The sequence below is a fragment of the Macaca fascicularis genome, chromosome 10 (genome assembly GCF_037993035.2).
Source record: "Macaca fascicularis isolate 582-1 chromosome 10, T2T-MFA8v1.1".
In the NCBI taxonomy this organism is placed as follows: Eukaryota; Metazoa; Chordata; class Mammalia; order Primates; family Cercopithecidae; genus Macaca; species Macaca fascicularis.
Window position 1 is genome coordinate 36,246,553 of NC_088384.1, and position 23,255 is coordinate 36,269,807.

Consider the following 23,255-nt stretch of genomic DNA (forward strand, 5'->3'; position numbering starts at 1 on the left):
TATGCATACATGTGCCATGTTGATGTGCTGCACCCATTAACTCATCATTTACATTAGGTATATCTCCTATTCTATCCCTCCCCCAACCCCCGAACCCACCACAGGCCCCAGTGTGTGATGTTCCCCTTCCTGTGTCCAAGTGTTCTCACTGTTCAACTCCCACCTATGAGTGAGAACATGCGGTGTTTGGTTTTCTGTTCTTGCAATAGTTTGCTGAGAATGATGGTTTCCTGCTTCATCCATGTCCCTACAAAGGACATGAACTCATCAGGATGCCTTCTTTAATGGTTCATTGTTTCTCTTTCCCATGCGGAAGCTCTCAAATGATGTATAGTCCCATGTGTTTGTATTTATATTTGTTAGCAGTGATTTTTGTGTCCCATCCAAAAAGAACAAAAAATAAGAAAGAAAAAGTAATGCCAAATCAATTGCATAGCCTAAGGGTTTGCTGCCATAGATACTTTTTGCTGTTGTTTTCTTTCTTTTTTGCAAACTGCATGCATAGACAGAAGTTTTGCTGAAATAAACTCCCACTTTTCTTATAGGAGCTTTGTGGCTCCAGGACTGGATTGAAGTGTTTATTTTGTGTTGATTTGGGGGTATCATATTTCAGACCCTGAAATGTTGATTTCTTTGACTTGTTTTTGTCTGATATACCACAATGGGGCTTGTGTACTTGTGTTCAAATTAAGCTGTGGGACATCCTTTAGATATTGGGTTCAAACAATTCTCTCCTTCCTTGATGTTCCCTTAGGGGAGAGGTGTCAGAAAGTCTGGGAAGATCCATAGTGGGAAAAGTTTATCTGTATTTCCTGGAGACTCATGGCCAGCTCCCTTGTGCATAGGACTTCTGGAGAAGGCCAGCCCTACCACTGGCATAAATACCTCCCATCTCCAGCCCTTCAGTAAATATTTAAGTGATTCATTAAATATTTACAACTTAAAAAAGTAGAGTAACCCAGTGGAACTTGAATTTAACTAGAATTTAGGTTTGAGAGTAACTGGTCAGTAGAACAAGTGACATAGATTGGGTGACGTACTGTGGTTTTTCAGTGTTTTTTTGTTTGTTTGTTTTATTTTTTGTTTTCCTTAAACAGAGTTAACAATAATTAATTTGAATAAACAAGGAAAACATTAAACGGTTGGCAGGTGTAACGCGAACGCTATTCCATGACTTGTTCAGCCATAGCCTCAATTTGACATGCTAGACGATGAATCCTAAAGACTGGTATACGGTTACTGCACTGGAGTTACTGTTCTCATTCCAACAACTATAGAACATTCTGAATAGTGTTTTAAAATTTTATTTTAACAAAAGCTAAGAAAAAAAACCGTTACTTATACATTAAAGAAAATAAACATAAAATGGTTTCCCGCCTGACATGCAAAAGTCCCATGACCTGATCCTGGCCAGCAGGAGTATCTGGTATTGAGGAGCGGGGTCAAGATGTAGCTGAGCTGCCAGCCACCTAGATGTGGTTTCCTGGTGTCTCCGGTCTGGGTGAAGGATGATGCAGAGCCGGTGTTCTGGCCATCATCCCAATAGGGCCCAGCCACTGCAGGATGTTTCCAGCCTACTGGGATTCGGGCTCCAGCTGACAGGACAGCTTGTAGCTGCAGGACAGAGAGGCAGCTGTGAGGCCACCATGAGCCACACATCGGGTCCCTTCTCATTGCCTGCCCAGCTGGAATCCTGGGTCCCCAGCAGTCCCCATGCAACAGGGCTTGATGCTGGCGGTGGAGTCATGGCCATAGGCTCTCTGCAGCTGTCCACAGGAGAGCCTCCTCTAGGCCAGGTGGGGTGGCTGACACCTGTACTGTCAGTACTTTGGGAGGCTGAGGTGGGTGGATTGCTTGAGGCCAGGAGTTTGAGACCAGCCTGGACATCATCGTGAAACCCCACCTGTACCAGAACAACAACTGGAGAACAACCGGACACGGTGGTGGATAGCAGTAGTGCCAGCTGCTTGGGCGGCTGAGGAAGGGCTTGAGCCCAGGAGGCAGATGTTGCAGTGAGCAGAGATGGTGACACTGCAGTGCAGCATAGGCGACAGAGCCAGACCACATTTAAAAAAAAATGGAGAGCCTTCTCCCACCCTCTACCCATGTGCCAGGCCCTCACCTCTCCTTTTCACTGAGCTGCTCCATTCTTGAGAAACAAGTGACAAATTTCTCCAGAGGCCGAAGCCTGTAATTCATGGCAGCCACTTGGAGCAGCTGCATTTCTTGCAGAACTCGGACCTCCTAGAGACAGAGGATAGGATGCTGACAGGGCCTGGGTGGAAGACACTGAGGGGAACTTTGGCAGGCAGGGAGAAGGGGTTGGTCCCTGGGGCCATTCTGTGAAGGGGCCCCATACAGCCCCCAGCCTGTTCTCAGAGTTGGATGTGAACAGCCCCTCCTGCAGGAACTGGTCTTTGATTCCAGTGCCTTTCCCACTCTCTCCACTGGGATAGGTCTCCTCCTCCTCCTGTGTGTGTCAAACCCTCCCAGTAAACCTAAGATGTAGACGATGGAGCCAGGGAGTGTCCTGCCCAGGGTGGACTGTGACGTCCACATCCCCAACCTCATCCAACGAGAATGCCCCAGCTGTTCACCTTCCTCCTCTTGTTGCTGTTGCCCTGGAAGTCAGATAGAGCCCATCAGAAAGGTCCCTGGCCCACAACAGCCCCACCCCATCCCTTCCCATGCTGCACTACTGCCAGGGCCACCAGGGTCAGGGGATGTGCACATGACAGAACTTGAACCTGCCTCAGGCTCTGAGGTCTAGGGCGGGGGGCATGGGAGCTGAGGCTCAGGGACCTTCTGCCCCAACCCTCTGAGATGACAGACAGAGAAACTGAGGTCTCTCGTAGAAAGAAAGTGCTCAGTGACCCTGGAATTGCCTGCCCTTGGAAAGGCTCAATTTCACCTTCCTATTATGGGACCACCCTAGGGAGAGGCTGAGTCCAGCTCAGCCCACAGCTCAGCATCGTTGCAGTCAGGTAGCTCTGCAGCTTCACCACTCAGGGATAGGGGCTGGTGACTGCCATGGAGCCTCTGTCAGTCAGAGGTAATGAGATGGGCCTGGCACCCCCTCCCACAGGAGCAGCTGTGAGACTCTCAGGAGAGGAGGTTTTCCAAGGGCTGAGATCTAAGGGCTCTGTCCAGGCCCCTCTCCTCCCAAGCCTCAGGATCCTGGTTCCCAAGCAGCCTGCCCCAGGCTCACTCACATCCAGATCATCCGGGATGGCCGAATCCAACCTGTGTAACTCAGTCAGAAAATCCCCCAGGAAGGGGACCACGCCCTGTGCCATGGAGGGGTGGGGAGGTGGGAGGGGTAGTGGTGATGAGTATTGACCCTGAGGTGCCTGCCCAAGGCCCTGTCCCATGAAATCCCATCAGCCCCTGTCTCCCAGAACCCCCCTCCCCAGGTCTCCCAGTTGTAGCAGCCAAAGACCCTCAGCTACCTTTCCCAATTCTCTGCCTCCTCTATTCCAGCTGACCTCCAAGTCTGGCAATCACTCCTAGTTACCTCTATGGTGGGATTTTAACAAGTCACAAGGGCCTGTGGTCCCAGCCTTACCCTTCCCCACATCCACTCTGAGTTCTCCTTTCCCAGACCCTTGCTCTGGTCTCTCCAATGGAGGTTTTCCAGGCCCAGTGGCCATAGGAGGACAGGGCTGGGGAGGAAGCCCCCGCTGTCTTGATACGGAGGTCTCCAGCTGGTGGGGAAAAGAGCCCTGTCCTCTGATCCCCTGCGGTCCCTCCATGCCACAGTCTCACTCACCTTATTCTGCCTCCGCAGCCTCATCTGGGCTCTCTGGGGGTTCCTCTCCTGGGTGGCCACCTTAAAGCTCCCCGCCTGCCAGGTGTCAGGGACAGGGACAGTGAGGCTGTCTTCCCTTCCCCCAGTTATACCCCAGCCATCGCACACTTGGATCCCCAGGGACTGGCGTGAGTCACCTGGCACAGTGCTCATACCACTGGCCAGCTCCACACTCCCTGTGTGTGCACCCAATCATACAGCCAGGCCTCCCTGAGACTGTTTCCTCTTCTGTAAAGAGCCATGAAAGCCACAGCTACCTCACAGGGCCTCCTGAGTACTGTTTCCTGTAGCTGTTGTCATTGTTCTCCCCCTCATCCCTCTGAGGAAGAACCATTCAGGAGCACCCTCCAATTGCTTTCTTTTCTCGAACCTGATTTCCACCCTGTGAGGCCCGCACTACAGGCTCAGCATCCCTTCATTTTCCAGATAAAGAAACAGAGACCAAGAGTGGGCAGTGACTCCCCAGGGCCCCAAAAGAGAGGGCACCTCCTCCCCTACTGGAGGCTCTGTCTCGGCTGCCTTCACCCCACATCCCAGCACCACCACCCATCAGGGTCTTGTTCTCTGGAGTCTCTGAGTGTCTAGGACTCCAGCCTTGCAGAGTCGTGATGGGAAAGGGACAGGGCATTTTAGGAGACCTGGTTAAATGGCACCTGCGTATCTGAGCCCCACCGGAGTCTCTGCCACACAAACTGGGTTTGCGCCATGCCAAATCCACGGTTTGGCCTCGTCAGTGATCCCCCAGGGGAGTTCCATGCACAGAACTCTCTCTTCCTCCACTCAGGATGTGGCCTCCTGAGGCGACATCTCTGACGGATATGGCAGGGTTTTCCAGAATCCTGGGTGGGGTGGCATGTTGCCTTCTCATTTGCATGGAGTTTTTGAGATCTGGTCAGGGAGGATCCCCTAGGAATGCATGGATCCCCCAGATACTTGTCATGAGCATGTGTCACTGCTAACTGGTGAGAATCCTGTGACACGACCATTTTCAGATGTCTGCAAAGGGCAGAGCTGGGAGTCCCAGCAAGCACATACATGTGTCCTGAGTTTGCCCATTGGTACCCATAGCTGGGCAGTCTACTGGACTCCCTGGCACATGAGCTTCCTCTGTTGTTGTTTCCCCCAGTGTGGACTGCAGTCCCTGCCCATGGAGGTGCGCTGCAGACAGATGCAGGAGCAGAGGCCTGGCTTCCTGAGGAATTGCTGCCAGTTTGAGGAAGGAAGAAAGTCCCACCTACAATGACCACCCGCCAGCCTGGAGGAAGCTCCATGCCGGCAGCATTGACCAGCATGGGAGCCAGAGCCCTGCTAATGCTGCAGCTCATCACCGCCACTCAGAAGCCCAGCAGCCATTGCCACATCCCATTTCCAGGACCTCCTGTCCCCGTGCCCCCACGCGCCCATGGACCCACACACCTTTCCTCCTGTTTGCCCAAAGTAGGCATGGAGGGAATTTTTCAAGTGCACTTTTTGTAGGTAAGTCAAAACATTACAAAATAACCACTGCACACCAGGTCCAATGCCCTTCCAAACTCACTCTTTTCTCTGACCCTTAAACACTTGTGCCGCATCTCCCAGACTCCACTGTACCTTGATCAGCAGGTCCCTCTTCACTGCAGTGTCCTTTTTGCAGAGTTCTTTTAGATATTTTGTGCTCTTGCTATTGACAGAGGAAAGAAAAAAGGGTAAATTTGGGAATCACGGGGGAGATTTGTGAGTTCCAATCCCTTGTGTTTGAAAACTCAATGAATCTCGGCTTCCTGCGTGAGAGTTTCCAGTGGGGTCGTCTGATGACAGGGGCTCCAGAGGACCAGGGTGTGACTGTCATGCTCCTCCCCTGGCCCATCTCCACTTCACATGAGCCCCTGCGTGTTCACAGTTAGCTTCCAGCTGGACACAGTTCCACTGCTGGGTACAAACACCTGAAAGCCTCCAATTGGCTCCAGTCTGTTCCTGATGGTTAAAAAACCTTCCTCCTGAGTTAGAAATCCTTGCCTAGGAGTCCAGGGCAGCTTAGTGAGCACACCCACCAGCCCATCCCTACCTCCACCGTCCCTGTTCTCCAAGAACCTTTCAGAGTCGTTGAGGGCACATGGGGAGACCTATGGGTCCCTAGGTCAACTCTGGTGCTCCCGTGGAGGGAGCTCCTCACCTGGACACTCCTGCCCACGTCTTGTGTAGCCGATGTATTGGGTTGCTGCGCAGAGCAGAGACGATGGCGTGCACTGAGGAGAAGTTGTTGAGGCGTAGGCACTCCTGGAGAGGGAAGAGTGAGCTGTGAGGTCCAGAGTTGGAGTCCGACCCACTTCAGCCTCAGCCCTCTCCGCTGAGATCTCCCTTCCTGAATGAAGCAGAGGCCCAGGGAGCCTCAGGAGGGTACACCTGGGGCTGAGTGAATGTCACTCATCTGGGAAGATTTCAGTTCAACCCAAGGAAGGTCCCAGGTCAGAAGTGAGCAGCCACTACTGGGCCATGGGGGTCAAGGTCAGGGAAGCTCTGGGAAGAAGGGCTTAGGGGATGTGCAGGGCTCAGGCTAGAGATACAGATGCCAATCCTGAAAGCCGATGGTGGAGAAGAGGCAGTTCCCCATTTTGAGAGAGGGAATCCCAAGGCCCAACCATGGCTTACCCTGGCCACCTTGATCCAGTGCTCCACCACCCTGGCCCTGTCCTGGGCCCTCATGCTGTGGTCCCCGAGGCAGGAGGTGGTGACACAGTTGGTGAGCCTGTTGAAGTGTGCAATGGTGGCACAAACTGTGGGTGCCACATGCTCACTCCCCTTCTGATGTCGTTGGCCCCAGATGGAGCCCATGCATTCGTAGAGTTCCACCTTCTTGAACAGCTCCTTTGGGGGAGGAGGAGAGTGTCACGGACACAGCACAGCCCAGCTCAGAGTCACCCACAGTCCCAGGCAGGAAGTGAGCTCACAGTCATCCACAGTCTCTGGCATGAACAGAGCTGGAGCTGAGAAAGCTTTAAAATATGCTCCAGACCTGTGGGAGTCCCTGCATTTGGTTTTCTGCCCACCGAGGGCCCTGAATGCATCATGGCCCAGAACCCAACAAGGGTGGAAAGGGAGAGTGACGTTTTCTTCCAGGCCATTCTCACTCCAAGAAGTAGAAGGTGGCTCAGGCCTGCCCATCCTGAGGCCTCTACTTCCTCCCATCCCAATCAGCCCTCTACTCCTTCTCTCCATACCGGTGCAGTTTCCTTGCAGCAACTGCAACCCTGGGCTCTGTTTGGGTGTGTGCCATAGAATCTAATATGCATGAGATACCTAATAAGTGCTGAGGGTAGTGAGGCTCCTGAGCAGCTGGGTGAGTGACCCATGGCCCTGCCTGCCCCTCACTGATCACCTGCCCTGTCCTGCTTTCTGTCCATCCCCTGTCATTCAGTCTGCACAGTCACTCTGTGCAGCTGGCATGGGTGATTTCCCATCTCTGCTGTCCACATGCAGACAGGGAAGGCTTGTGGTTGAGGAAACTCATCCAGATCCCATGGTTGGTAAGAAGTGGGGCTGAAACTGGACCCAGGGCATTGGCTGCTCTTCAGGGAGAGGCTGGTCTGAGACAGCTGGTGCCAGACGCACAGCCTGCAAAGCCCAGCTGCTCACCGCATCTATGAGGGTCAGCTGCTCTGCCAGCAGCCTGGGAGGGAAGGTGGTGATGTCAGGCCGCTCCTCAGTGTGTTGGCTCTTGACAGTCCCGGGACAGGGACAGGGTGACTCTGGGGCTGACTGTGGCTCCAGCACTGTTCCTGGAGGGGGCCCTTCCCCTGGTGCTGGTGCTGGTGTTGAATGTCGATATCCTTGTGCATCCAGGGCTACAGGTGACTCTGGCTCCAGAGCAGGCGGCAGTTCCGCCAGCAGTGGTGGCGCTGGCTCCAGGGCCAGCATTGTTAATGCGTGTTGCCCAGGAGGTGGAGCAGGATCTGGAAAAGGAGAAAAGGTCACCATTCCAGTCACTCCTCACTGGGATTTCCAAGTATAGAAATGACTGGATGGAAATTAAGGGAATTGTACCCCGAAAACACCAGCCCTGGAAAGTCTTCTCACCATCTGGCTTGGCCTCCTTGGGCTCCGGAAGCACCAACTGGCCTAGGACAATTCCCTGATGGTCCTCCAAGCCCAGTCCAGGCCAGGTGAAGGTCCTGAAGGCCAGCTTTATCCAGAAAGATGACCGTTGCAGGGCCTGGCAGCAAACTGAAGGGTTTTCAGGGGGCCAGGTGAACAAAATGGAGCCGGTGGTGCTGGTGATGGAGTGGACAGCTGAGTCAGAGGCCTGGCCTTCTCCCACACAACCCTCCAGGGCACCCTTATGTGGTTCTGGGTCCCTGGCCTCTTGCTGCCTGTGTAGAGGACAGCCCCACCCTACCCCAAGCCATCAGTGCTGTCCTGGAAGGGGCAGACCTGGCCATGTAGCAGGGCTGTACGGACCCTTCTGCGCCCCAGCGTCCCACTGACATTCTCTTCCCAATGGCCCTGGAGCACAGCACTGTGCAGCTGGGCACTCAAGACTGCAGCTCCAGGCAGATTTGTGAGCAGCTTGCTCATCAAAGCTCCAGCTCTGGTCCTGGGGTGAGGAGGGTAGGGGCAGATGTTGGGTGGAGGAGGACAGGGAGAGCTGGGAAGGCACGGTGCTGGGGATGGGTCTCTCAGTGGCCAGTTGTGACCTCAACCTCACGTCTCCTTTGCAAGGGACCTAAGTCTCCATTTACAGAATTCACTATTTGCCTCGTGCAGGGGAAGTCCCCAGATGTCAGCCTTGTTGTGGGAATTACAGGACATATGAACCCCAGGGCTCCTTTAGTCTCTCCCCAGCCAGAGTCCACATATTTCCCCCCATGTTTTGTGGGTGAAGAGGCCCTTCAGAACCCTAAGTCCCCCCAGTTGATACTTGTTGGGCTCCGTCATTCTAGTCAGGATCTGGGAAGATGCCACCATACGTAGAGGAGGCCATGAGGGTTTCACCTCTAACATTCTGAAGATACCATTTGTTTATTGTGTCTACTGTGAGCACCTGACTCTGAGTAGAATTGAGGCCCAGGGATTGTCATCTGCCTTGTTTATGAAATTATGCCAAGTCACAAGAAGAACGATGCACAAATGAAGTGTTTTGTATGTATGTGTTGAATGAGTGAACCCCAACCATTGGAGAAACTCAGTGAGCCTCTCCAGATGTCAGAGAGGGCCTGTGGCTCCTTTCTCAGCATGAAGGGACCCCACTTCTGTCTGTATCAAGGAGAAAGTCCAGCCAGAAGGAAACTCAGAAATCGTTTACTAATGCCATTGCAGACTTGCTTTCTATGTGCCTTTCCAAACAGGAAGAGAGATGGGCCATTGTGGCAGAATGCTGAGAGCTGCTTCAGTGAGGGGGAAGAGAAAAGTAATAAACATGAATCACAGCACCCACAGCAGATTGTCCAGAGTTTTAGGCTCTAGGGACCCCTTTGTTTGCTGTGTCTTAGATCATTCAGTCCCTACAAGAACCCTGTGAGGTTCATCTCATTACTCCCTGTTCCAGAGGAGCCAACTGAGGCTCCAAGAGGTGCATCTTCAAGACACAGCCAGTAGGGGACAGAGGCACCTCGGTGCCTTGGAGGGGATGGACACTCACCTTCTAACCAGTAGTTCCAAAAAGTGTGGCACGGTGATAAAGTCCCAGGAGGGACCCAGGCAGGTGGCATAGGAGGAGATGGGTTTAGTTAGAAAGGCTGGAACCAGGGACTCCAACAGCTTCTCCCTTGTGCTGGGCTGGAAAGTTGGCATCCTGCAGATCTCATTTTCATACTAGGGGGACAAGGAGGGACATGAGAGTCAGTGGTAACACCAATGAACCACCAGAGGATCGGGATCTGGAACTCACACCAAGAAGCATCAACCCTTCAGGGACTTGTGCATGTGGAGAACCTGGGTGCCCATGGTGAAAAGGGTTCTAGGCTTTCAAGGTAAAATTGCATGTGAGGATGGGGAAGGATAAAATGATTCATGCCTTCAAGGCATCAGCATGGTGAATGTGAGCTGTGGGGCAACAGCACCCTCTGTATCAACAGCCTGCATGAAGAGCATCATCCCTGCACTCCTCAAAAATCACCCTCATGGTGGAGAAGAGGAGACGCGGGCTTTTGGATGTCAGATGCTTGCTCAGCAGCACCCGGGTCAGAAGAGAGCACCTTCCACAGGGAGGACTGGATGAAATTCCCCTAGGCCACCTGAGGCTCTGCTTCTTATATGGAAAAGAAGGGTCTGGGGAGGTCTCATCCTCTCCTTATTTTAGTGACAGCACACCGGACAAGATGCTCTAGAAGAACCCTTTGACTTAAAGGGATATGATTGTTTTTGTTCTTTAACATGAATGTGAGTCTGGAGAAACAGCTACGGCCATCCCAGCCCTGGTCAAGGGGAAAGTGCCGGAAGACTCCAGGGTGGGAGGAAGCGCATCCCAAGGCCCAGGATCTGCCAGGCGACTCGTGGAAGAGACAACGCAGGCAGGTATTGAAAGCGGGAAAGGTTACGGAAATGTATGGTTTAAAGTGGAAATGAAACAAGGTGATTCTCTCTGCCACACAGACAGCAGATTGACAAAAAGTTAAGAACATGTTAGTATTCAGGGGAGGTTGTGTTCAAAGAAGCAGCTACGTTCAGAGGCTGCTGGTGACCCTGTGAGCAGCTGGAGCCCTTTTGGAAAGTCAACTGGCTACACCTGTTGAAACTTGCTATCTGCACATCCTTTCACCCAGATTTCCCTTTCCCGGGTGTGTGTCTTCCGCAGGGGATTTGTGTATTTTATGGGTTGAATTGTGTCCCCTCCCCTAAATGTAACTGTTTCTATTCTCAACCCCAGAGACTCAGAATGTGACTGTGTTTGGACACAGAGTTCTCCAAGAGGTAATTCAGGAGAAGTGAGTTCATTAGGGTGGCCCCTAAGTTAATAGGCCTGCGCTTCTTACAAGGAGAGGTGGTCAGTGCACAGAGAAATTCAAGAGAAGACCCTGTCCTGACTGAGATAGAAATCAGCCATCTCCAAGGCAAGGAGAGAGGCCCAGAGAAACCACCCCAGACTGACAGTTTGACATTGGGCTTCCAGTCTCCAGAATTGTGAGGAACCAGATTTCTGTGGTTAAGCCATTCAGTCAGCGTGCATGTTATGGCAGCCCTGGCAAACTGCTCCAGCCTATTAGGACACACATAGGATTATGCTCCCTGTAGAAAGGCTGCCTAGAAAGGGAATTTTATCACGACAGGCTCCACCAGCACTGAGAGGCTGACCCGCTGTGGAGCATGGCCTCCCTTAAGGAATATTACAGTGACATGCAAGAGTGCAGCAGCTGCCCGGTGTGTCTGCAGGGATGAGTTCTCTGAGATGACACTTTCAACCCAGATGCATAGAGTAGCTTCACCTTCTTTTGTTGTAATCACCACCCCCCCATCTTGTCTGTGTAGAAGTGTTGGATTTTAAGTCCTGGAAGAGGTCAACAGGGCAGGGGAGCTGCCTGTTGCTGGACATACACTTAGGGTGGGGAGTTAAAATGATAACAGTATGAGTATGTGCTACAATGTTACCCTCATACCCAATTCTTGTAGCAACATGCTGAGATACTCCTGGCATAGCATCAAGTGAAAACAGAAGGATTTTCTCTGATCTTCCTCTGATAGGTGAAAGGGACTTTGCCCGTAACCAAGTTGCCACTGGGGACTAATGGCAGCCAGATTCCTTTGGGAGAGGACAGTGGCTCACTCAAGTGTGAAAGCCCTAGGACAGAGCCTAGGGAATCCCCATATTCGTGTTTGAGTCCTGGGTCCACCCTGGTTTTCTGGAATCCCTGTCTGTGGAGACCCTTCTGTGTCCAGTCTCACCCCAGACCAGCACTGGCCGTGGTTGGTAGCAGGGGGCCCCTGCCCTTCTTTGAAGAAGATGGAGAAATGGAATCCATCCAACAGCTCCTGCTTGATCTGCTGTGTGGAGCTCTGCAAAGAGAGTGAGCCAGGCGAAGAGGTGTCAGTGGCCTGCCTGGCTGACCCCATAGTGGGACACCCCCATTAGAACTCCTCCCTGGCGCCCCCTTCCCCAACAGGATTGGGCACATAGGAGCATCTGCATAGACCTCCAGCCAGAGGAGCTTGAGATCTCTGGCAGATGACAGCTTGAGGTCCTGGGATTCAGATCTGAGCAGACAAACTGTGTCCTCGATACTCACCTTCCCATCCTGAAGGCATGGTCTGGGCTGTGAACCTGACATAGTGACCAGGCTCCCAACCCCCGACAACCTACCTGCTCCTGTCCAGGGAGGGCCCCTCTTCTCCTGTTTCCCCAAACACATGGGGAGGGGCTCAGCACTGCCCTAGTGGGCACAGTTGAGGCCTGGCCTGGACGGGCCTGCCCTGGGCCCTGGGTTACCTGTGGGTGCCTTCTGGCAAAGGGCCAGAGGCGTCGAGGGTGAGGGTTGTACCAATGTCTATATTCTCGAGAAACAGTCTCATTTTGGCCTCTCCTGCGACGAGGAGGTCGGCAGCATGTTGGGACACAGCAGGAGAACATGTTGTTCTCTGGAGTGTCGACTATCAACTGAGCTGGAAATGGGGCTGTGTGTATAATATGGGTGCCTAGTTACCAGAATTCTAAGTTCTGTTGGGGTCTGTCAGTAAGGAAGTGAGGTCACATCTTGTAGGTTCCATCCTGTAAGCACCTCCTTTCCATAAGACCTACTCAAAGGCCCCACTGGGCTTCTGGCCGCTCACTCTCCCCCATCAACTCCTTACCTTTCACCATTATGCCAAAGTGTGCCCCTTCAGCACCTTGGGAAGACCTGGATGTAACCAGGGTCCCAGGTTTGAGGAGATAGTTCTGGGTCAAACAACCTTTATCTTAGCAATTGTGAGACCCTAGAGAACTCCTTTGGTGTTTTGGGGCCTCCCCAGCATGCACAATGGGGGTTATGCTAGCATCTCCTTCCTAGGGAACTCATGAGGTGTGTTTGAGATAGATTTATAAAACTCATGGTGTGGTGTTCCCTGTAGATACTGCACACACTTACAGATGGAAGAAATACAAGAAGGGGTGAGAGGTAGCATAGAAGAGAACTCCAGTGGGACTGGGGTCCACAGTGTGTTCTCAGGAGAAGACACTTTTGCTCTGGGCCTCGTCTGTCATTCTACAACAGTGGAGATTGAGATTAAATGAAATTCAGACCTCCACCTCTGACATTGTACCTTCCAGTGCCTTCTCGTCTTATTTAGACCCAGATCCTGTGCCTCATCTCAGCCTAGGGTGGGCAGCATCCACAAAGACAGCATTGAGGGGTTAGTGACTCCCTTCTGAATGATGGTATATGACACAGATGATGGAGTCGCACTTCTGGGCTAGTTCAGGATGTTACAACAAAGAGCCATAGCCTGGGGATCTGATCAAAAACAGAATTATGTTTCTCCCAGTTCTGGAGGCTGGAAGTTGGATATCAGGGTTCCAGCCTGGTCAGGCCTTAGTGAGGACTCCCGCCCCATCACTGAGCTTTTACAGTGCTGTCCTTTCCTTGGAGGATGGCTCAAATTTAGGAGCATGGGTAGACCTCCATTCAAACCCAGCTCCCACTTGTAGCTTGGTGATCGTGAGGAAGTCATAGAACATCCCTGTGCCTGTTTTCTCCTCTGAGAAATGGTGTTAGTGAGAATTGCTTCCCTTTTTAATCACAGAAAATAAAGTATGCAAAGAAGTAAACTTGGTGCCATTGGGTGGAGAGTGAGAGCCCAGCAAACCAGAGACATCAGCTTGCCCACATCAGTGGTGACGACTGCGGAGAGTGGGTGAGGCTGGGGCAGGAAGCAGGCCAGCCTGCCAGAGCCCAGGAACGGGTGAAAGGTAAGAGTGAGCCCCTCAGTCTGAATTCTCAGGGGACACAGACATGCAGGGGCTGTAGGGAGCATAATCATCAGGTCTGCTCTCATTCCCCTCGTTCCCTCCGTATCTGACATGGTCCCAGGGCCCCCTCTCCCTGTGTTTCCTCTCTGCCCTGCTTTCTTCCTGGCTGCCCTCCCAGGACTCACTTTTGGCCCTGATCAGGTGGAGTCTTGAGGTAACTATAGGTCTGTTAGTAACTCCTCTGAGCTTCAACCCGCCGTTTGTTGAGACCTCTGAGCTTAGTCAGAGACCTCCTCCTGCTGGGACCTGAGAGAGGGCTGGAGGGAGCTGACAGTGCAATGGCAGTTTTTCCTGGGGCTGCCGCTCCAGGGCCCAGTGACAGGTATCTGCTGAAGTGGAGCTTTCTTTTGGGTCTCTGGGGTTCTGAGGTGTGATTTTCCCTCTGAAGACAGGCGGAGCCCCTGGTGGGTGCCTTCACCTCAGAAATGGGTCCCCCTGAGCTGGGAGCTGTGTTCTAGCCTCAGTGTGCTAGGACACCTCTCACCTGGCCCTGCCCATTCTGGCTTCTGAAGCCCACAGAGAGGGTCTGTAGAAATTGTTAGATATGGAAGGGCTACAAATAAGTCACAGGAAGTATATTTACATAACTCAGTGGTTTTCAGCCATTACTGTACTTTTATTCAGCAGAGGAGATATTTTAAAATGCGAATACTCTGTGTCACCCTGCGGAGATTTGGATTTATTTGATGAGGCAGATGACAGGCATCTTTGGTTTTTTGTTTGCTTGTTTGATTGTAACAGGATCTTGTGCTGTGGCCCAGGTTGTAGCACAGTGGCATGATCATGGGCACTGCAACCTTGACCTCCCAGGCTCAAGGAATCCTCCCTTCTCAGCCTCCCAAGTGGGTGGGACTATGGGCATATACCACCATGCCATGCTAATTTTTGTGTTTTGTAGAGACAGGATCTCACTATTCCACCCAGGCTGTCCTTAAAGTCCTAACCTCAAGCTGTACTCCTGCCTCTGCCTCCCACAATGCTGAGTTTACAGACGTGAGCTACTGTGCCTGGCCCTGTATCTTTTAAGAGCTTCCCTAGTGCTTTGAAGAGGCACCCAAGCAAAGAAGGCTTTGCTTGCAGAAGGCTTGTGGAACCCTGTTGAGGCTGCATCTTCTTCACAGCCATCAGATTATTCCCTGAGGTATCTGCTTAGCAGTGCACAGGCTATTTACATGGAGGGCTTTGGGGAGCTGTTGGGTTTGGGTTTGGCTGGGGCATGAGTGTTGGCTGTGGGATCGTCACAACCAGGTCGTATGGGACACCCAGTCTGGGATCCTTCTTCCCAGACCACCATCCTGCCTGTCACCGCTCCTATGGCAGGTCCACAGCTGCTTGCTGGAAGGGTGTTGGGAAGTATTGGTCCTCCAGCTGTCACGTCCTCCTGTTCGGCTGAATCCCAGTGATCCTCACTTGGAGTCTGGGTCTCAGAAGGCTGTGGCCCTGGGTTCTTGGCTGGCTGAGCTGGTGCTTTTGCAGCCTCTGGGGCCCTTGTATGTGAGTCCTGACCTGAGTTGCTTCAGGAAACTTTCACCCCTGAGGCTGCCTCCTGCCTAACAGCAGAATCTTTGTGTGGAGATCTGGCTGGCCTCCCTGGCCACCATTCCAAGCCTGTCCTCATATTTTTATCCCTCTCATTTTTTCATCTTCCTCACCAAAGATAGGTTGCTTTATCTTGACGGTTTTGTTTTTTTTTTTCCATGTGGATTCCTGAACACCATCCAGCCCCTTGTTCTCTCCCCAGCCAGCTCACACTCATTTGTCACAGCTCCTGGGACTCCCATTGACACCTAGAGAACAGCCCCCCACAGTGGACTGTGCTGTTCTGTTTGCACCCTTAAATTTATCTTGCTTACAGAATGCCACTTCTGCAAACTAGTCAAGAAGGGGGAAGTGGCTCGTGGATATGCACCCTTGCTCATCCTCTTTGAAAAGGTAACCAGCTCTGATTTCTTTTTTCTTTGAGAGGGAAGATCATTCTTGTCACCCAGGCTGGAGTTCAGTGGCACAATGTTGACTCACTGCTACCTCCGCCTCCCGGTTCAAGCGATTCTCTTGCCTCGGCCTCCCAAGTAACTTGGATTACAGGTACGTACCACCACGTTCTCCTAATCTTTTTTCTTTTTAGTAGAGAGAGGTTTCACCATGTTGGTCAGGCTGGTCTTGAACTTTTGACCTCAAGTGATCCACCTGCCTTGGCCTCCCAAAGTACTGGAATTACAGGCATGGGCCACCATGCCTGGCCCCAGTTCTGAATTCTTAAGAAACTCTCAAGAGGTTCTAGGTCAGCACTGATAGACCTGGGTTCTGCAGTGCTGGGTGTGGTGGCTCACACCTGGAATGCTAGCACTTTGGGAGACCAAGGTCAGAGGCTCTCTTGAGCCCAGGAGTTTGAGACCAGTCTGCACAACATAGACCCCATCTCTACAAAAAATTTAAGATTAGTTGTGGCCAGGCAATGTGGCTGACATCTGTAATCCCAGCATTTTGGGAGGCTGAGGTGGGTGGATCACGAGGTCAGGAGTTCGAGTCCAACCTGACCAACATGGTGAAACCTCGTGTCTACTAAGAAAATACAAAAATTAGCTGGATGTGGTGGTGTGCACCTGTAATCCCAGTTACTCAGGAGGCTGAAGCAGGAGAACTGCTTGAACCAGGGAGGCAGAGGTTGTAGTGAGTCAAGATCATGTCACTGCACTCCAGTCTGGGTGAAAGAGCGAGACTCCATCTCAAAAAAAATAAGAAAAATAAAAAATAAAATTAGTTGGTTATGGTTGTGCTTGCCTGTAGTCCCAGCTACTTGGGACGCTGAGGTGGGAGGATCGTTTGAGCCCAGTAGGTCACGGCTGCCTTCTGCCATGATTGCACCACAGCGCTCCCACCTGGGGGACAGAGTGAGACCTTGTTTCAAAAAAGAACCCTTGCAATGATAGAAATGCCCCATATATGCACTGTGTGAAATGGTGGCCACTAGTTACATGTGGCTATTGAGGTCTTGATATATGACTAGAATAGCTGAATTTATTTAGTTTAATTAAAGATATATATTTTTTGACACAGCCTTACTCTGTTGCCCAGGCTGGAGTGCAGTGGCATAATCACAGCTCATTGCTCAACCTCCTGGGCTCAAATGATCCTACCTCCTCAGCCCCCCAAGTGGCTGGAACCACAGGCATGCGTCACCACACCTGGCTAATATTTAAACTTTTTGTAGAGACTAGGTCTCACTGTGTTGCCTAGGCTGGTCTTGAACTGCTGGGCTCAAGTGATCCTCCTACCTTGACCTCCCGAAGTGCTGGGATTCCAGACCTGAGCTGGCATGCCCAGCCTGGTTTAATTTCATTATACATACATACATACATACATACATACATACATACATACATTTATTTACTTATGATAGGGTCTCGCTCTGTCACCCAGGCTGGAGTGCAGTGATGCAAACACAGCTCACTGAAGCTTTGACCTCTGGGGCTCAAGCAGTCCTGCCACCTCAGCCTCCGAAGTAGCTGGGACCCCCAGTGTGTGCCACCATGCTTGGCTAATTTTTGTAGTTTTTGTAGAGATGGGGTCTTGCTATATTTCCCAGGCTGCTCTTGAACTCCTAGGCTCAAGGAGTCCTCCCGCTTCGGCCTCCCAAAGTGCTGAGATGACAGGCATGGGCCATCATGCCTGGTCCCAAGGCATATTTTTACTTCTCGTGTAGTTCAGCCTTAAGACTGTACCAGCAGATAGAGATGGAAAAGTAAGATGAATGGAATATCAAATTATATTTATAAATAAAGCAGTTACTAAGTAATGACTTTCTTTTCTTTCTTTCTTTTTTTTCTTTTCTTTTCTTTTTTTTTTCTTTCTTTCTTTCTTTCAACGGAGTCTCGCTATTGCCCATGCTGGAGTGCAGTGGCACGATCTCTGCTCACTGCAAGCTCCACCTCCCAGGTTCACAGCATTCTCCTACCTCAGCCTCCTGAGTAGCTGGGACTACAGGCGCCCACTATGATGCCCAGCTCATTTCTTATATTTTTAGTAGAAATGGGGTTTCACTGTGTTAGCCAGGATGGTCTCGATCTCTTGACCTCGTGATCTGCCTGGCCTAGACTTCCCAAAGTGCTGAGATTACAGGGTTGAGCCACCACGCCTGGCCATGTTGTTTTTTTTTTTTTTTAACCTCCATTTTCTTCTGGGTTAGATCATTCCCTGGCCGTCTTTACCCTAGCATCAGTGAGTCCTGCAGTCACTACAGCCCCCTGTGAGGTCAGATATTTTCGTCACCATCAAGTGGATCTTTATTTTTTATTTAACATTTACAATTCTGCCAGTTCTGACTCTTAAATTATCTTTGCCTTGAATTCCAGGGTCCATCTCTGATATTCAGTGAAGACGACCAGAACAGTCTGCTAGAGCAGTACCATGTGGGTCTGGATCAAAAATGCAGAAAATACGTGGTTGGAGAACTCATCTGGAATTTTGCCGATTTCATGACTAACCAGTGTAAGTGGCAGTTTGGCTCATGGGATAAGGTACCCGTCCTCATTTTTTCAGGTTGCCTTGCCCTTTCTGGATATTTTGGTTGTAAAAATATTGGAAACAAAGTGAGGAAGCTGGTTTAATCCATGTAGGTCGCGCTGAGGATTTCCTAGGTAAAGGAAGTTCTGCTTAGGAAGTAGGAAATCAGTCAGGTCCCCGCTTCCCAAATACAGTCAAAAAGCAAACTGGAGAGTCTCCTACAGTGAGATGGAAATGGTTAGCTTGCCTTTTTCTTTGTCTATTTCATAGCCAAGTAGGAAGGAAAAACTGGACCTCATTATGGATTTACTTTTGGGATACACTGATTATTCCAGAGGAAGGTACAAAGCCTGAGAAGCTGAAGGTATTTCAGTGTGTTGTATATTACTCACTTGAAAAAGCAGGCTCATCAAACACAGGTGAGTTTCAACACATCTTGAATATGGCAACATTTAAAAGTCTTCAGACCAGGCATGGTGACTCATGCCTGTAATCCCAGCACTTTGGGAGGCCAAGGTGGGAGGATCCCTTGAAGCCAAGAGTTTGAGACCAGCCTGTTAAGCAGAGTAAGACCCCATCTTTACAAAAAATAAGCACATTAGCTGTGTGTGGTGGTGTGTTCCTGTAGTTCTAGCTGCTTGGGAGGCTGAGGCAGGCAGATCGCCTGAGCACAGGAGTTGGGGGTTGCAGTGAGCTGTGATTGCACCACTGCACCTGAACCTGGGTGACAGAGTGACACCTGTCTTAAAAAAAAAATGGGTCTTCAAAGACCAGAAGATCTGTGCTGTCACATTGGGTGACTGACGGGCTGCAAATTTTGCAATGAATGTTTCCCATTTCTTCTTAGTTTATGGACTTACCACCCTTGGCAGTTTGGTGGGTTGGAGAAGGATATGGTGATGTCGGGAGTTACAATACATTACTTATAGGGGAAGACAGGCTTTTAAAGGTTAACGCTTAAAAGTGAGAAGGGAAAAGGGATGAGTGAATGAACAAGATGAGGTGAGAGGGAAGAGGGAAAGGGAAAAGGAGAACAAGAAGCTCTTCTCTGCATGGCACCTGGGATGAATGGTTTCTGGGGACATCCCTGATGGCAGTTTTGTGGAGAGGCACAAAGATTTCTGTGGTAAGAAATGAGCTGTAGGCGCAGCGCAGTGGCTGACAGCTGTAATCCCAGCACTTTGGGAGGCCAAGGAGGGCGGATCACCTGAGGTCAGGAGTTCAAGACCAGCCTGTCCAACATGGAGAAACCTTGTCTCTACTAAAAATATGAAAATTAGCCGGGCGTGGTGGCAAGTGCCTGTAATCCCAGCTACTCAGGAGGCTAAGGCATGAGAATCGCTTGAACCCGGGAGGTGGAGGTTGCAGTGAGGGAAGATTATGCCATTGCACTCCAGCCTGGGCAACAAGAGTGAAACTCCATTTCATGGAAAAAGAAAACAAAACAAAAACCAGGGGGACTGGGCACAGTGGCTCATGCCTGTAATCCCAGCACTATGGGAGGCGGAGGTGGACAGATCACGAGGTCAGGAGTTTGAGACCAGCCTAGTCAACATGGTGAAAGCGCATCTCTACTAAAAGTACAAAAATTGACTGGGCAGGGTGGCAGGCGCTGATAATCGCAGACACTTGGGAGGCTTGAACCCAGGAGGTGGAGGTTGCAGTGAGCCGAGATTGCACCACTGCACTCCAGCCTGGGCAACAGAGCGAGACTCCACATCCAAAAAAATAAAATTAAGTGAAGAAGGAGGAGGAGGAAGAGGAAGAAAAAGAAGAAGAAATAGTTAGGTGTGGTGGCTCAGGCCTATAATCCCAGCAATTTGGGAGGCAGAGGAGGAGCAGGAGGAGGAAAGGAGGAAAAGGAAACAGCCAGGTCAGTCGTGGTGGCTGGTGCCTGTGAGGAGGAAGAAGAGGAGGAGGAGGAGGAGGAGGAGGAGGAGAAAGAAACAAACAGCCAGGCCTTGTGTAGTGGCTCATGCCTGTGAGGAGGAGGAGGAGGAAAAAGAAATGGAGGAAGAAAAAGAAAAGGAGGAGGAAAAAGAAACGGAGGAGGAGCATTAAAAAGAAATGTAGGAGGAGGAGGAGGAAAAAGAAATGAAGGAGGGGGAAGAGGAGGATAAAGAAACAGAGGAGGAGGAGGAGTTGGAGGAGCAGGAGGAGTTAGAAGAGGAGGAGGAGGTGGAGGAGGAGGAGGTGGAGGAGAAGGAGGACTTGGAGGAGGGGGAGGAGGAGGAATTGGAGGAGGAGGAGGTGGTGGGATTACAGGTGTGAGCCAATGCGCCTGGCTGGAAAGCACATCTCATCATGAGATCTGGAGGGCACATATCCGAACCACATTAGCCTTCAAGGGAAATTCCGGGCACCTAGCTATTCTTGAGAAGTGAATTAGCAAGTTGATAAGAAGAAGGTAGTAATTGGCTGGGTGCACTGGCTCACACCTGTAATCCCAGCACTTTGGGAGGTCGAGACAGATAGATCAACTGAGGTCAGGAGTTCCAGATCAGTCTGGCTAACATGATGAAACCCCATGTCTACTGAAAATAGAAAAATGAACTGGATGTGATTACAGATGCCTGTTTTCCCCGCTACTGAGGAGGCTGAGGCAGGAGGATTGCTTGAACCTGGGAGGTGGACGGTGCAGTGGGCTTAGACTGGGCCATCGCTCTCCAACTTGGGAGACAGAGAGAGACTCCGTCTCAAAAAAAAAAAAAAAAAAAAAAAGAAAGAAAAAAAAGGATAGAAAAAAGGTAATAATAGCTCAGAACAATAGCCACCCAAGTCGGTTAGAGCCACAAGATATTTGATCCCCTATAGAAAGTAAAGATAACATCTTGACAAATGTCCCTAAGTTGTTTTCAGAAGTGCAGATCTCCACAGGATGAAAAATGCTGACAGCTTTCCCTTCGACCTCAGATAAGGGTGAACCCAAGACTGAACTCTCACTGGCGTTCTTTATTCCAAATTTCTTCCTGAGGGGCTTGGAGGGAATCACACTCACAGGTAAAAACTTAACACACCTTCTGCTGATCTCAAGGTTTTAGATAAAGCTTTGCTTTCTTACCAACCGTAAACTGAAGAAATAGTTGATTGGCCAGGTGTGGTGGCTCATGCCTGTAATCCCAGGAGTTTGGGAGGCTGAGGCGGGCGGATCACCTGAGGTCAGGAGTTAGAGGCCAGCCTGGTTAACATAGTGAAACCCTGTCTTGGTTAAAATTACAAAAATTTGCTGGGTGTGGTGGTGAGCACCTGTTATCCCAGCTACTCAGGAGGCTGAGGCAGGAGAATCACTTGAACTAGGGAGGTGGAGACTCAAAAAAAAAAAAAAAAAAAAGAGAAAGGAAGGCATCTTCTCTGGCACCCTTTAGTCTTATTTTTTTCTTTTCTTTTCTTTCTTTTGTTTTTTTGTTTGAGATGGGGTCTCGCTCTGTCACCTGGGCTGGAGTGCAGTGGCACAATCTTGGCTCACTGCAACCTCTGTTTCCCGGGCTTCATCAATGCTCCTGCCTCAGCCTCTCATGTACCTGGGATGATAGTGTGTGCCACACCACCGGGGTGATTTTTTTTTTGTTTTTGTTTTGTATTTCTTGTAGAGACCCTGGTCTCATTATGTTGTCCCGGCTGGTCACAAACTCCTGGGCTCAAGTCATCCTCCTGCCTCCCCCTCCCAAAGTGCTGGGATTACAGGTGTGAGCCACTAAGCCCATCCTGAATTACTGATTTTTACATACTGTATAAACTTTTGCATCCTACTTGTTCTTACTTTTGTTAAATGTGGCCTAAAGCTGCCTCATAAACAGTGAACTATATCCTAATTTAAGAATGTAAGTATTTCACTAAAGGAATATACAAGTAAAATTTTAAAGAAAGAAAATAAGAAAAAAAACATAAACATTTGAGAAAAAGCCTTTAGGCCTTGTCAATTTCTAGAATGTATTTATTTTCACTATGCTGGGGACTCCATTTCCAGTATTAAGGTCCATTCTCAGAAGGTGGATTTGCGAGCATGAGAAAAGGGGTGGGGGAGTAATCGTACAAACAATTGTGTCCAGTCCAGGTTCCTAGGACCAGAGGGACCCCTCTGTATGGCAGAGGCACCCGACAGCCGTACCTGATGTGGACCCTCAGAATGACTTTATGGTCGAAGAAGAAAGTGTGTTCGGAGCCGCAAGCTAAGGAATCAGGAGTGACAAGATCCTGGAAGGATGCCAACCTGTGAAACTCTGAGTCAAGAGGTCAAGCTGGGCACTTGGTTTCTCAGGTCGACCGCTTGGCCCTCTTCCAAGTTGTGCTTTCCTTCTTTCCTTTACTTCCTGTTCTAAAGTTTTTAATAACCATTTTTTTTAAATACTATCTCACTCTATAGCCCAGGCTGGAGTGCAGTGGCTCAATCACATCTCACTGCAACCTCCACCTCCCAGGTTCAAGAGATTCTCCTACCTCAGCCTCCCAAGTAGCTGGGATTACAGGCACTCAGCATCACACCCAGCTAATTCTTGTATTTTTAGTAGAGACATGGTTTTACCATGTTGGCCAGGCTGGTCTCGAACTCCTGATCTCAGGTGATCCACCCGCCTCAGCCTCCCAAAGTACTGGGATTACAGGCATGAGCCACCACGCCTGTTCCTGGCCTGCTTTTTAATAAAACTTTACTTCTGCTTTGCAACTTGCCTCTAATGGTTTCTACCTGATGACCCTCAAATTCTTTCTTCTGAGGAGGCAAGAATTGAGGTTGTTTCAGTTGTGTATGGATTCACCACCGGGAACCCGGATACCTTCCACCTGTAACAGGTCGAGGATGCTAGGTGAAAATGTGATGGAAGCTGCATGCTTTTTACAAATGTAGTGGTTCTCATGTCCAGCCACAGCCACTGCACCTGTGTGAAAGTCCCCTTAATAAACCTATGTCTTTTTCACTGTCTCCAGATCTCTTCCTCTACTCTTCCACAGGGTGCCTTTGCTACTGGAGTAAAGTGGGGTTCCGCAGGGCACCCTCTCCCTGCAATTTTTTTTTTTTTTTTTTTTGAGATAGAT

The 23,255-nt window shown here is 50.4% G+C and overlaps 1 protein-coding gene and 2 long non-coding RNA genes across 11 annotated transcripts; 2 read left to right on the forward strand and 1 right to left on the reverse strand.

The window, feature by feature from the left end:
• Positions 1–1,288: 1,288 nt before the first annotated feature.
• On the reverse strand, positions 1,289–11,830 carry LOC135965503 (ral-GDS-related protein-like). The gene is made up of 12 exons (XM_065522574.2): positions 11,663–11,830; positions 9,423–9,595; positions 7,862–8,055; positions 7,421–7,737; positions 6,437–6,652; positions 5,961–6,064; positions 5,399–5,468; positions 3,770–3,844; positions 3,213–3,287; positions 2,598–2,621; positions 2,123–2,244; positions 1,289–1,614 (listed from the first exon to the last, which is right to left on the reverse strand). Exons 1-12 carry the CDS (start codon positions 11,828–11,830, stop codon positions 1,575–1,577), a joined length of 1,578 nt encoding a protein of 525 aa, XP_065378646.1. The 3' UTR covers positions 1,289–1,574.
• Positions 4,906–18,209, forward strand: LOC123567226 (uncharacterized). Of its 2 annotated transcripts, XR_010578508.1 has the most exons (6): positions 4,906–5,284; positions 7,628–10,297; positions 13,496–13,661; positions 14,620–14,862; positions 15,685–15,806; positions 18,074–18,209. It is a non-coding gene; the product is annotated as an uncharacterized lncRNA (long non-coding RNA). The 2 variants fall into 2 exon arrangements; XR_006690111.2 differs by lacking the exon at positions 7,628–10,297 and having other exon boundaries at positions 4,912–5,284.
• Positions 18,210–18,500: 291 nt separating this feature from the next.
• Positions 18,501–23,142, forward strand: LOC123567282 (uncharacterized). Of its 8 annotated transcripts, XR_012418377.1 has the most exons (4): positions 20,160–20,971; positions 21,074–21,224; positions 21,815–21,908; positions 22,274–23,142. It is a non-coding gene; the product is annotated as an uncharacterized lncRNA (long non-coding RNA). The 8 variants fall into 8 exon arrangements; XR_012418378.1 differs by lacking the exon at positions 21,815–21,908 and adding an exon at positions 18,501–18,643 and having other exon boundaries at positions 20,794–21,224; XR_012418380.1 differs by lacking the exons at positions 20,160–20,971; positions 21,815–21,908 and adding an exon at positions 18,501–18,643.
• The last annotated feature ends 113 nt before the right edge of the window (positions 23,143–23,255 follow it).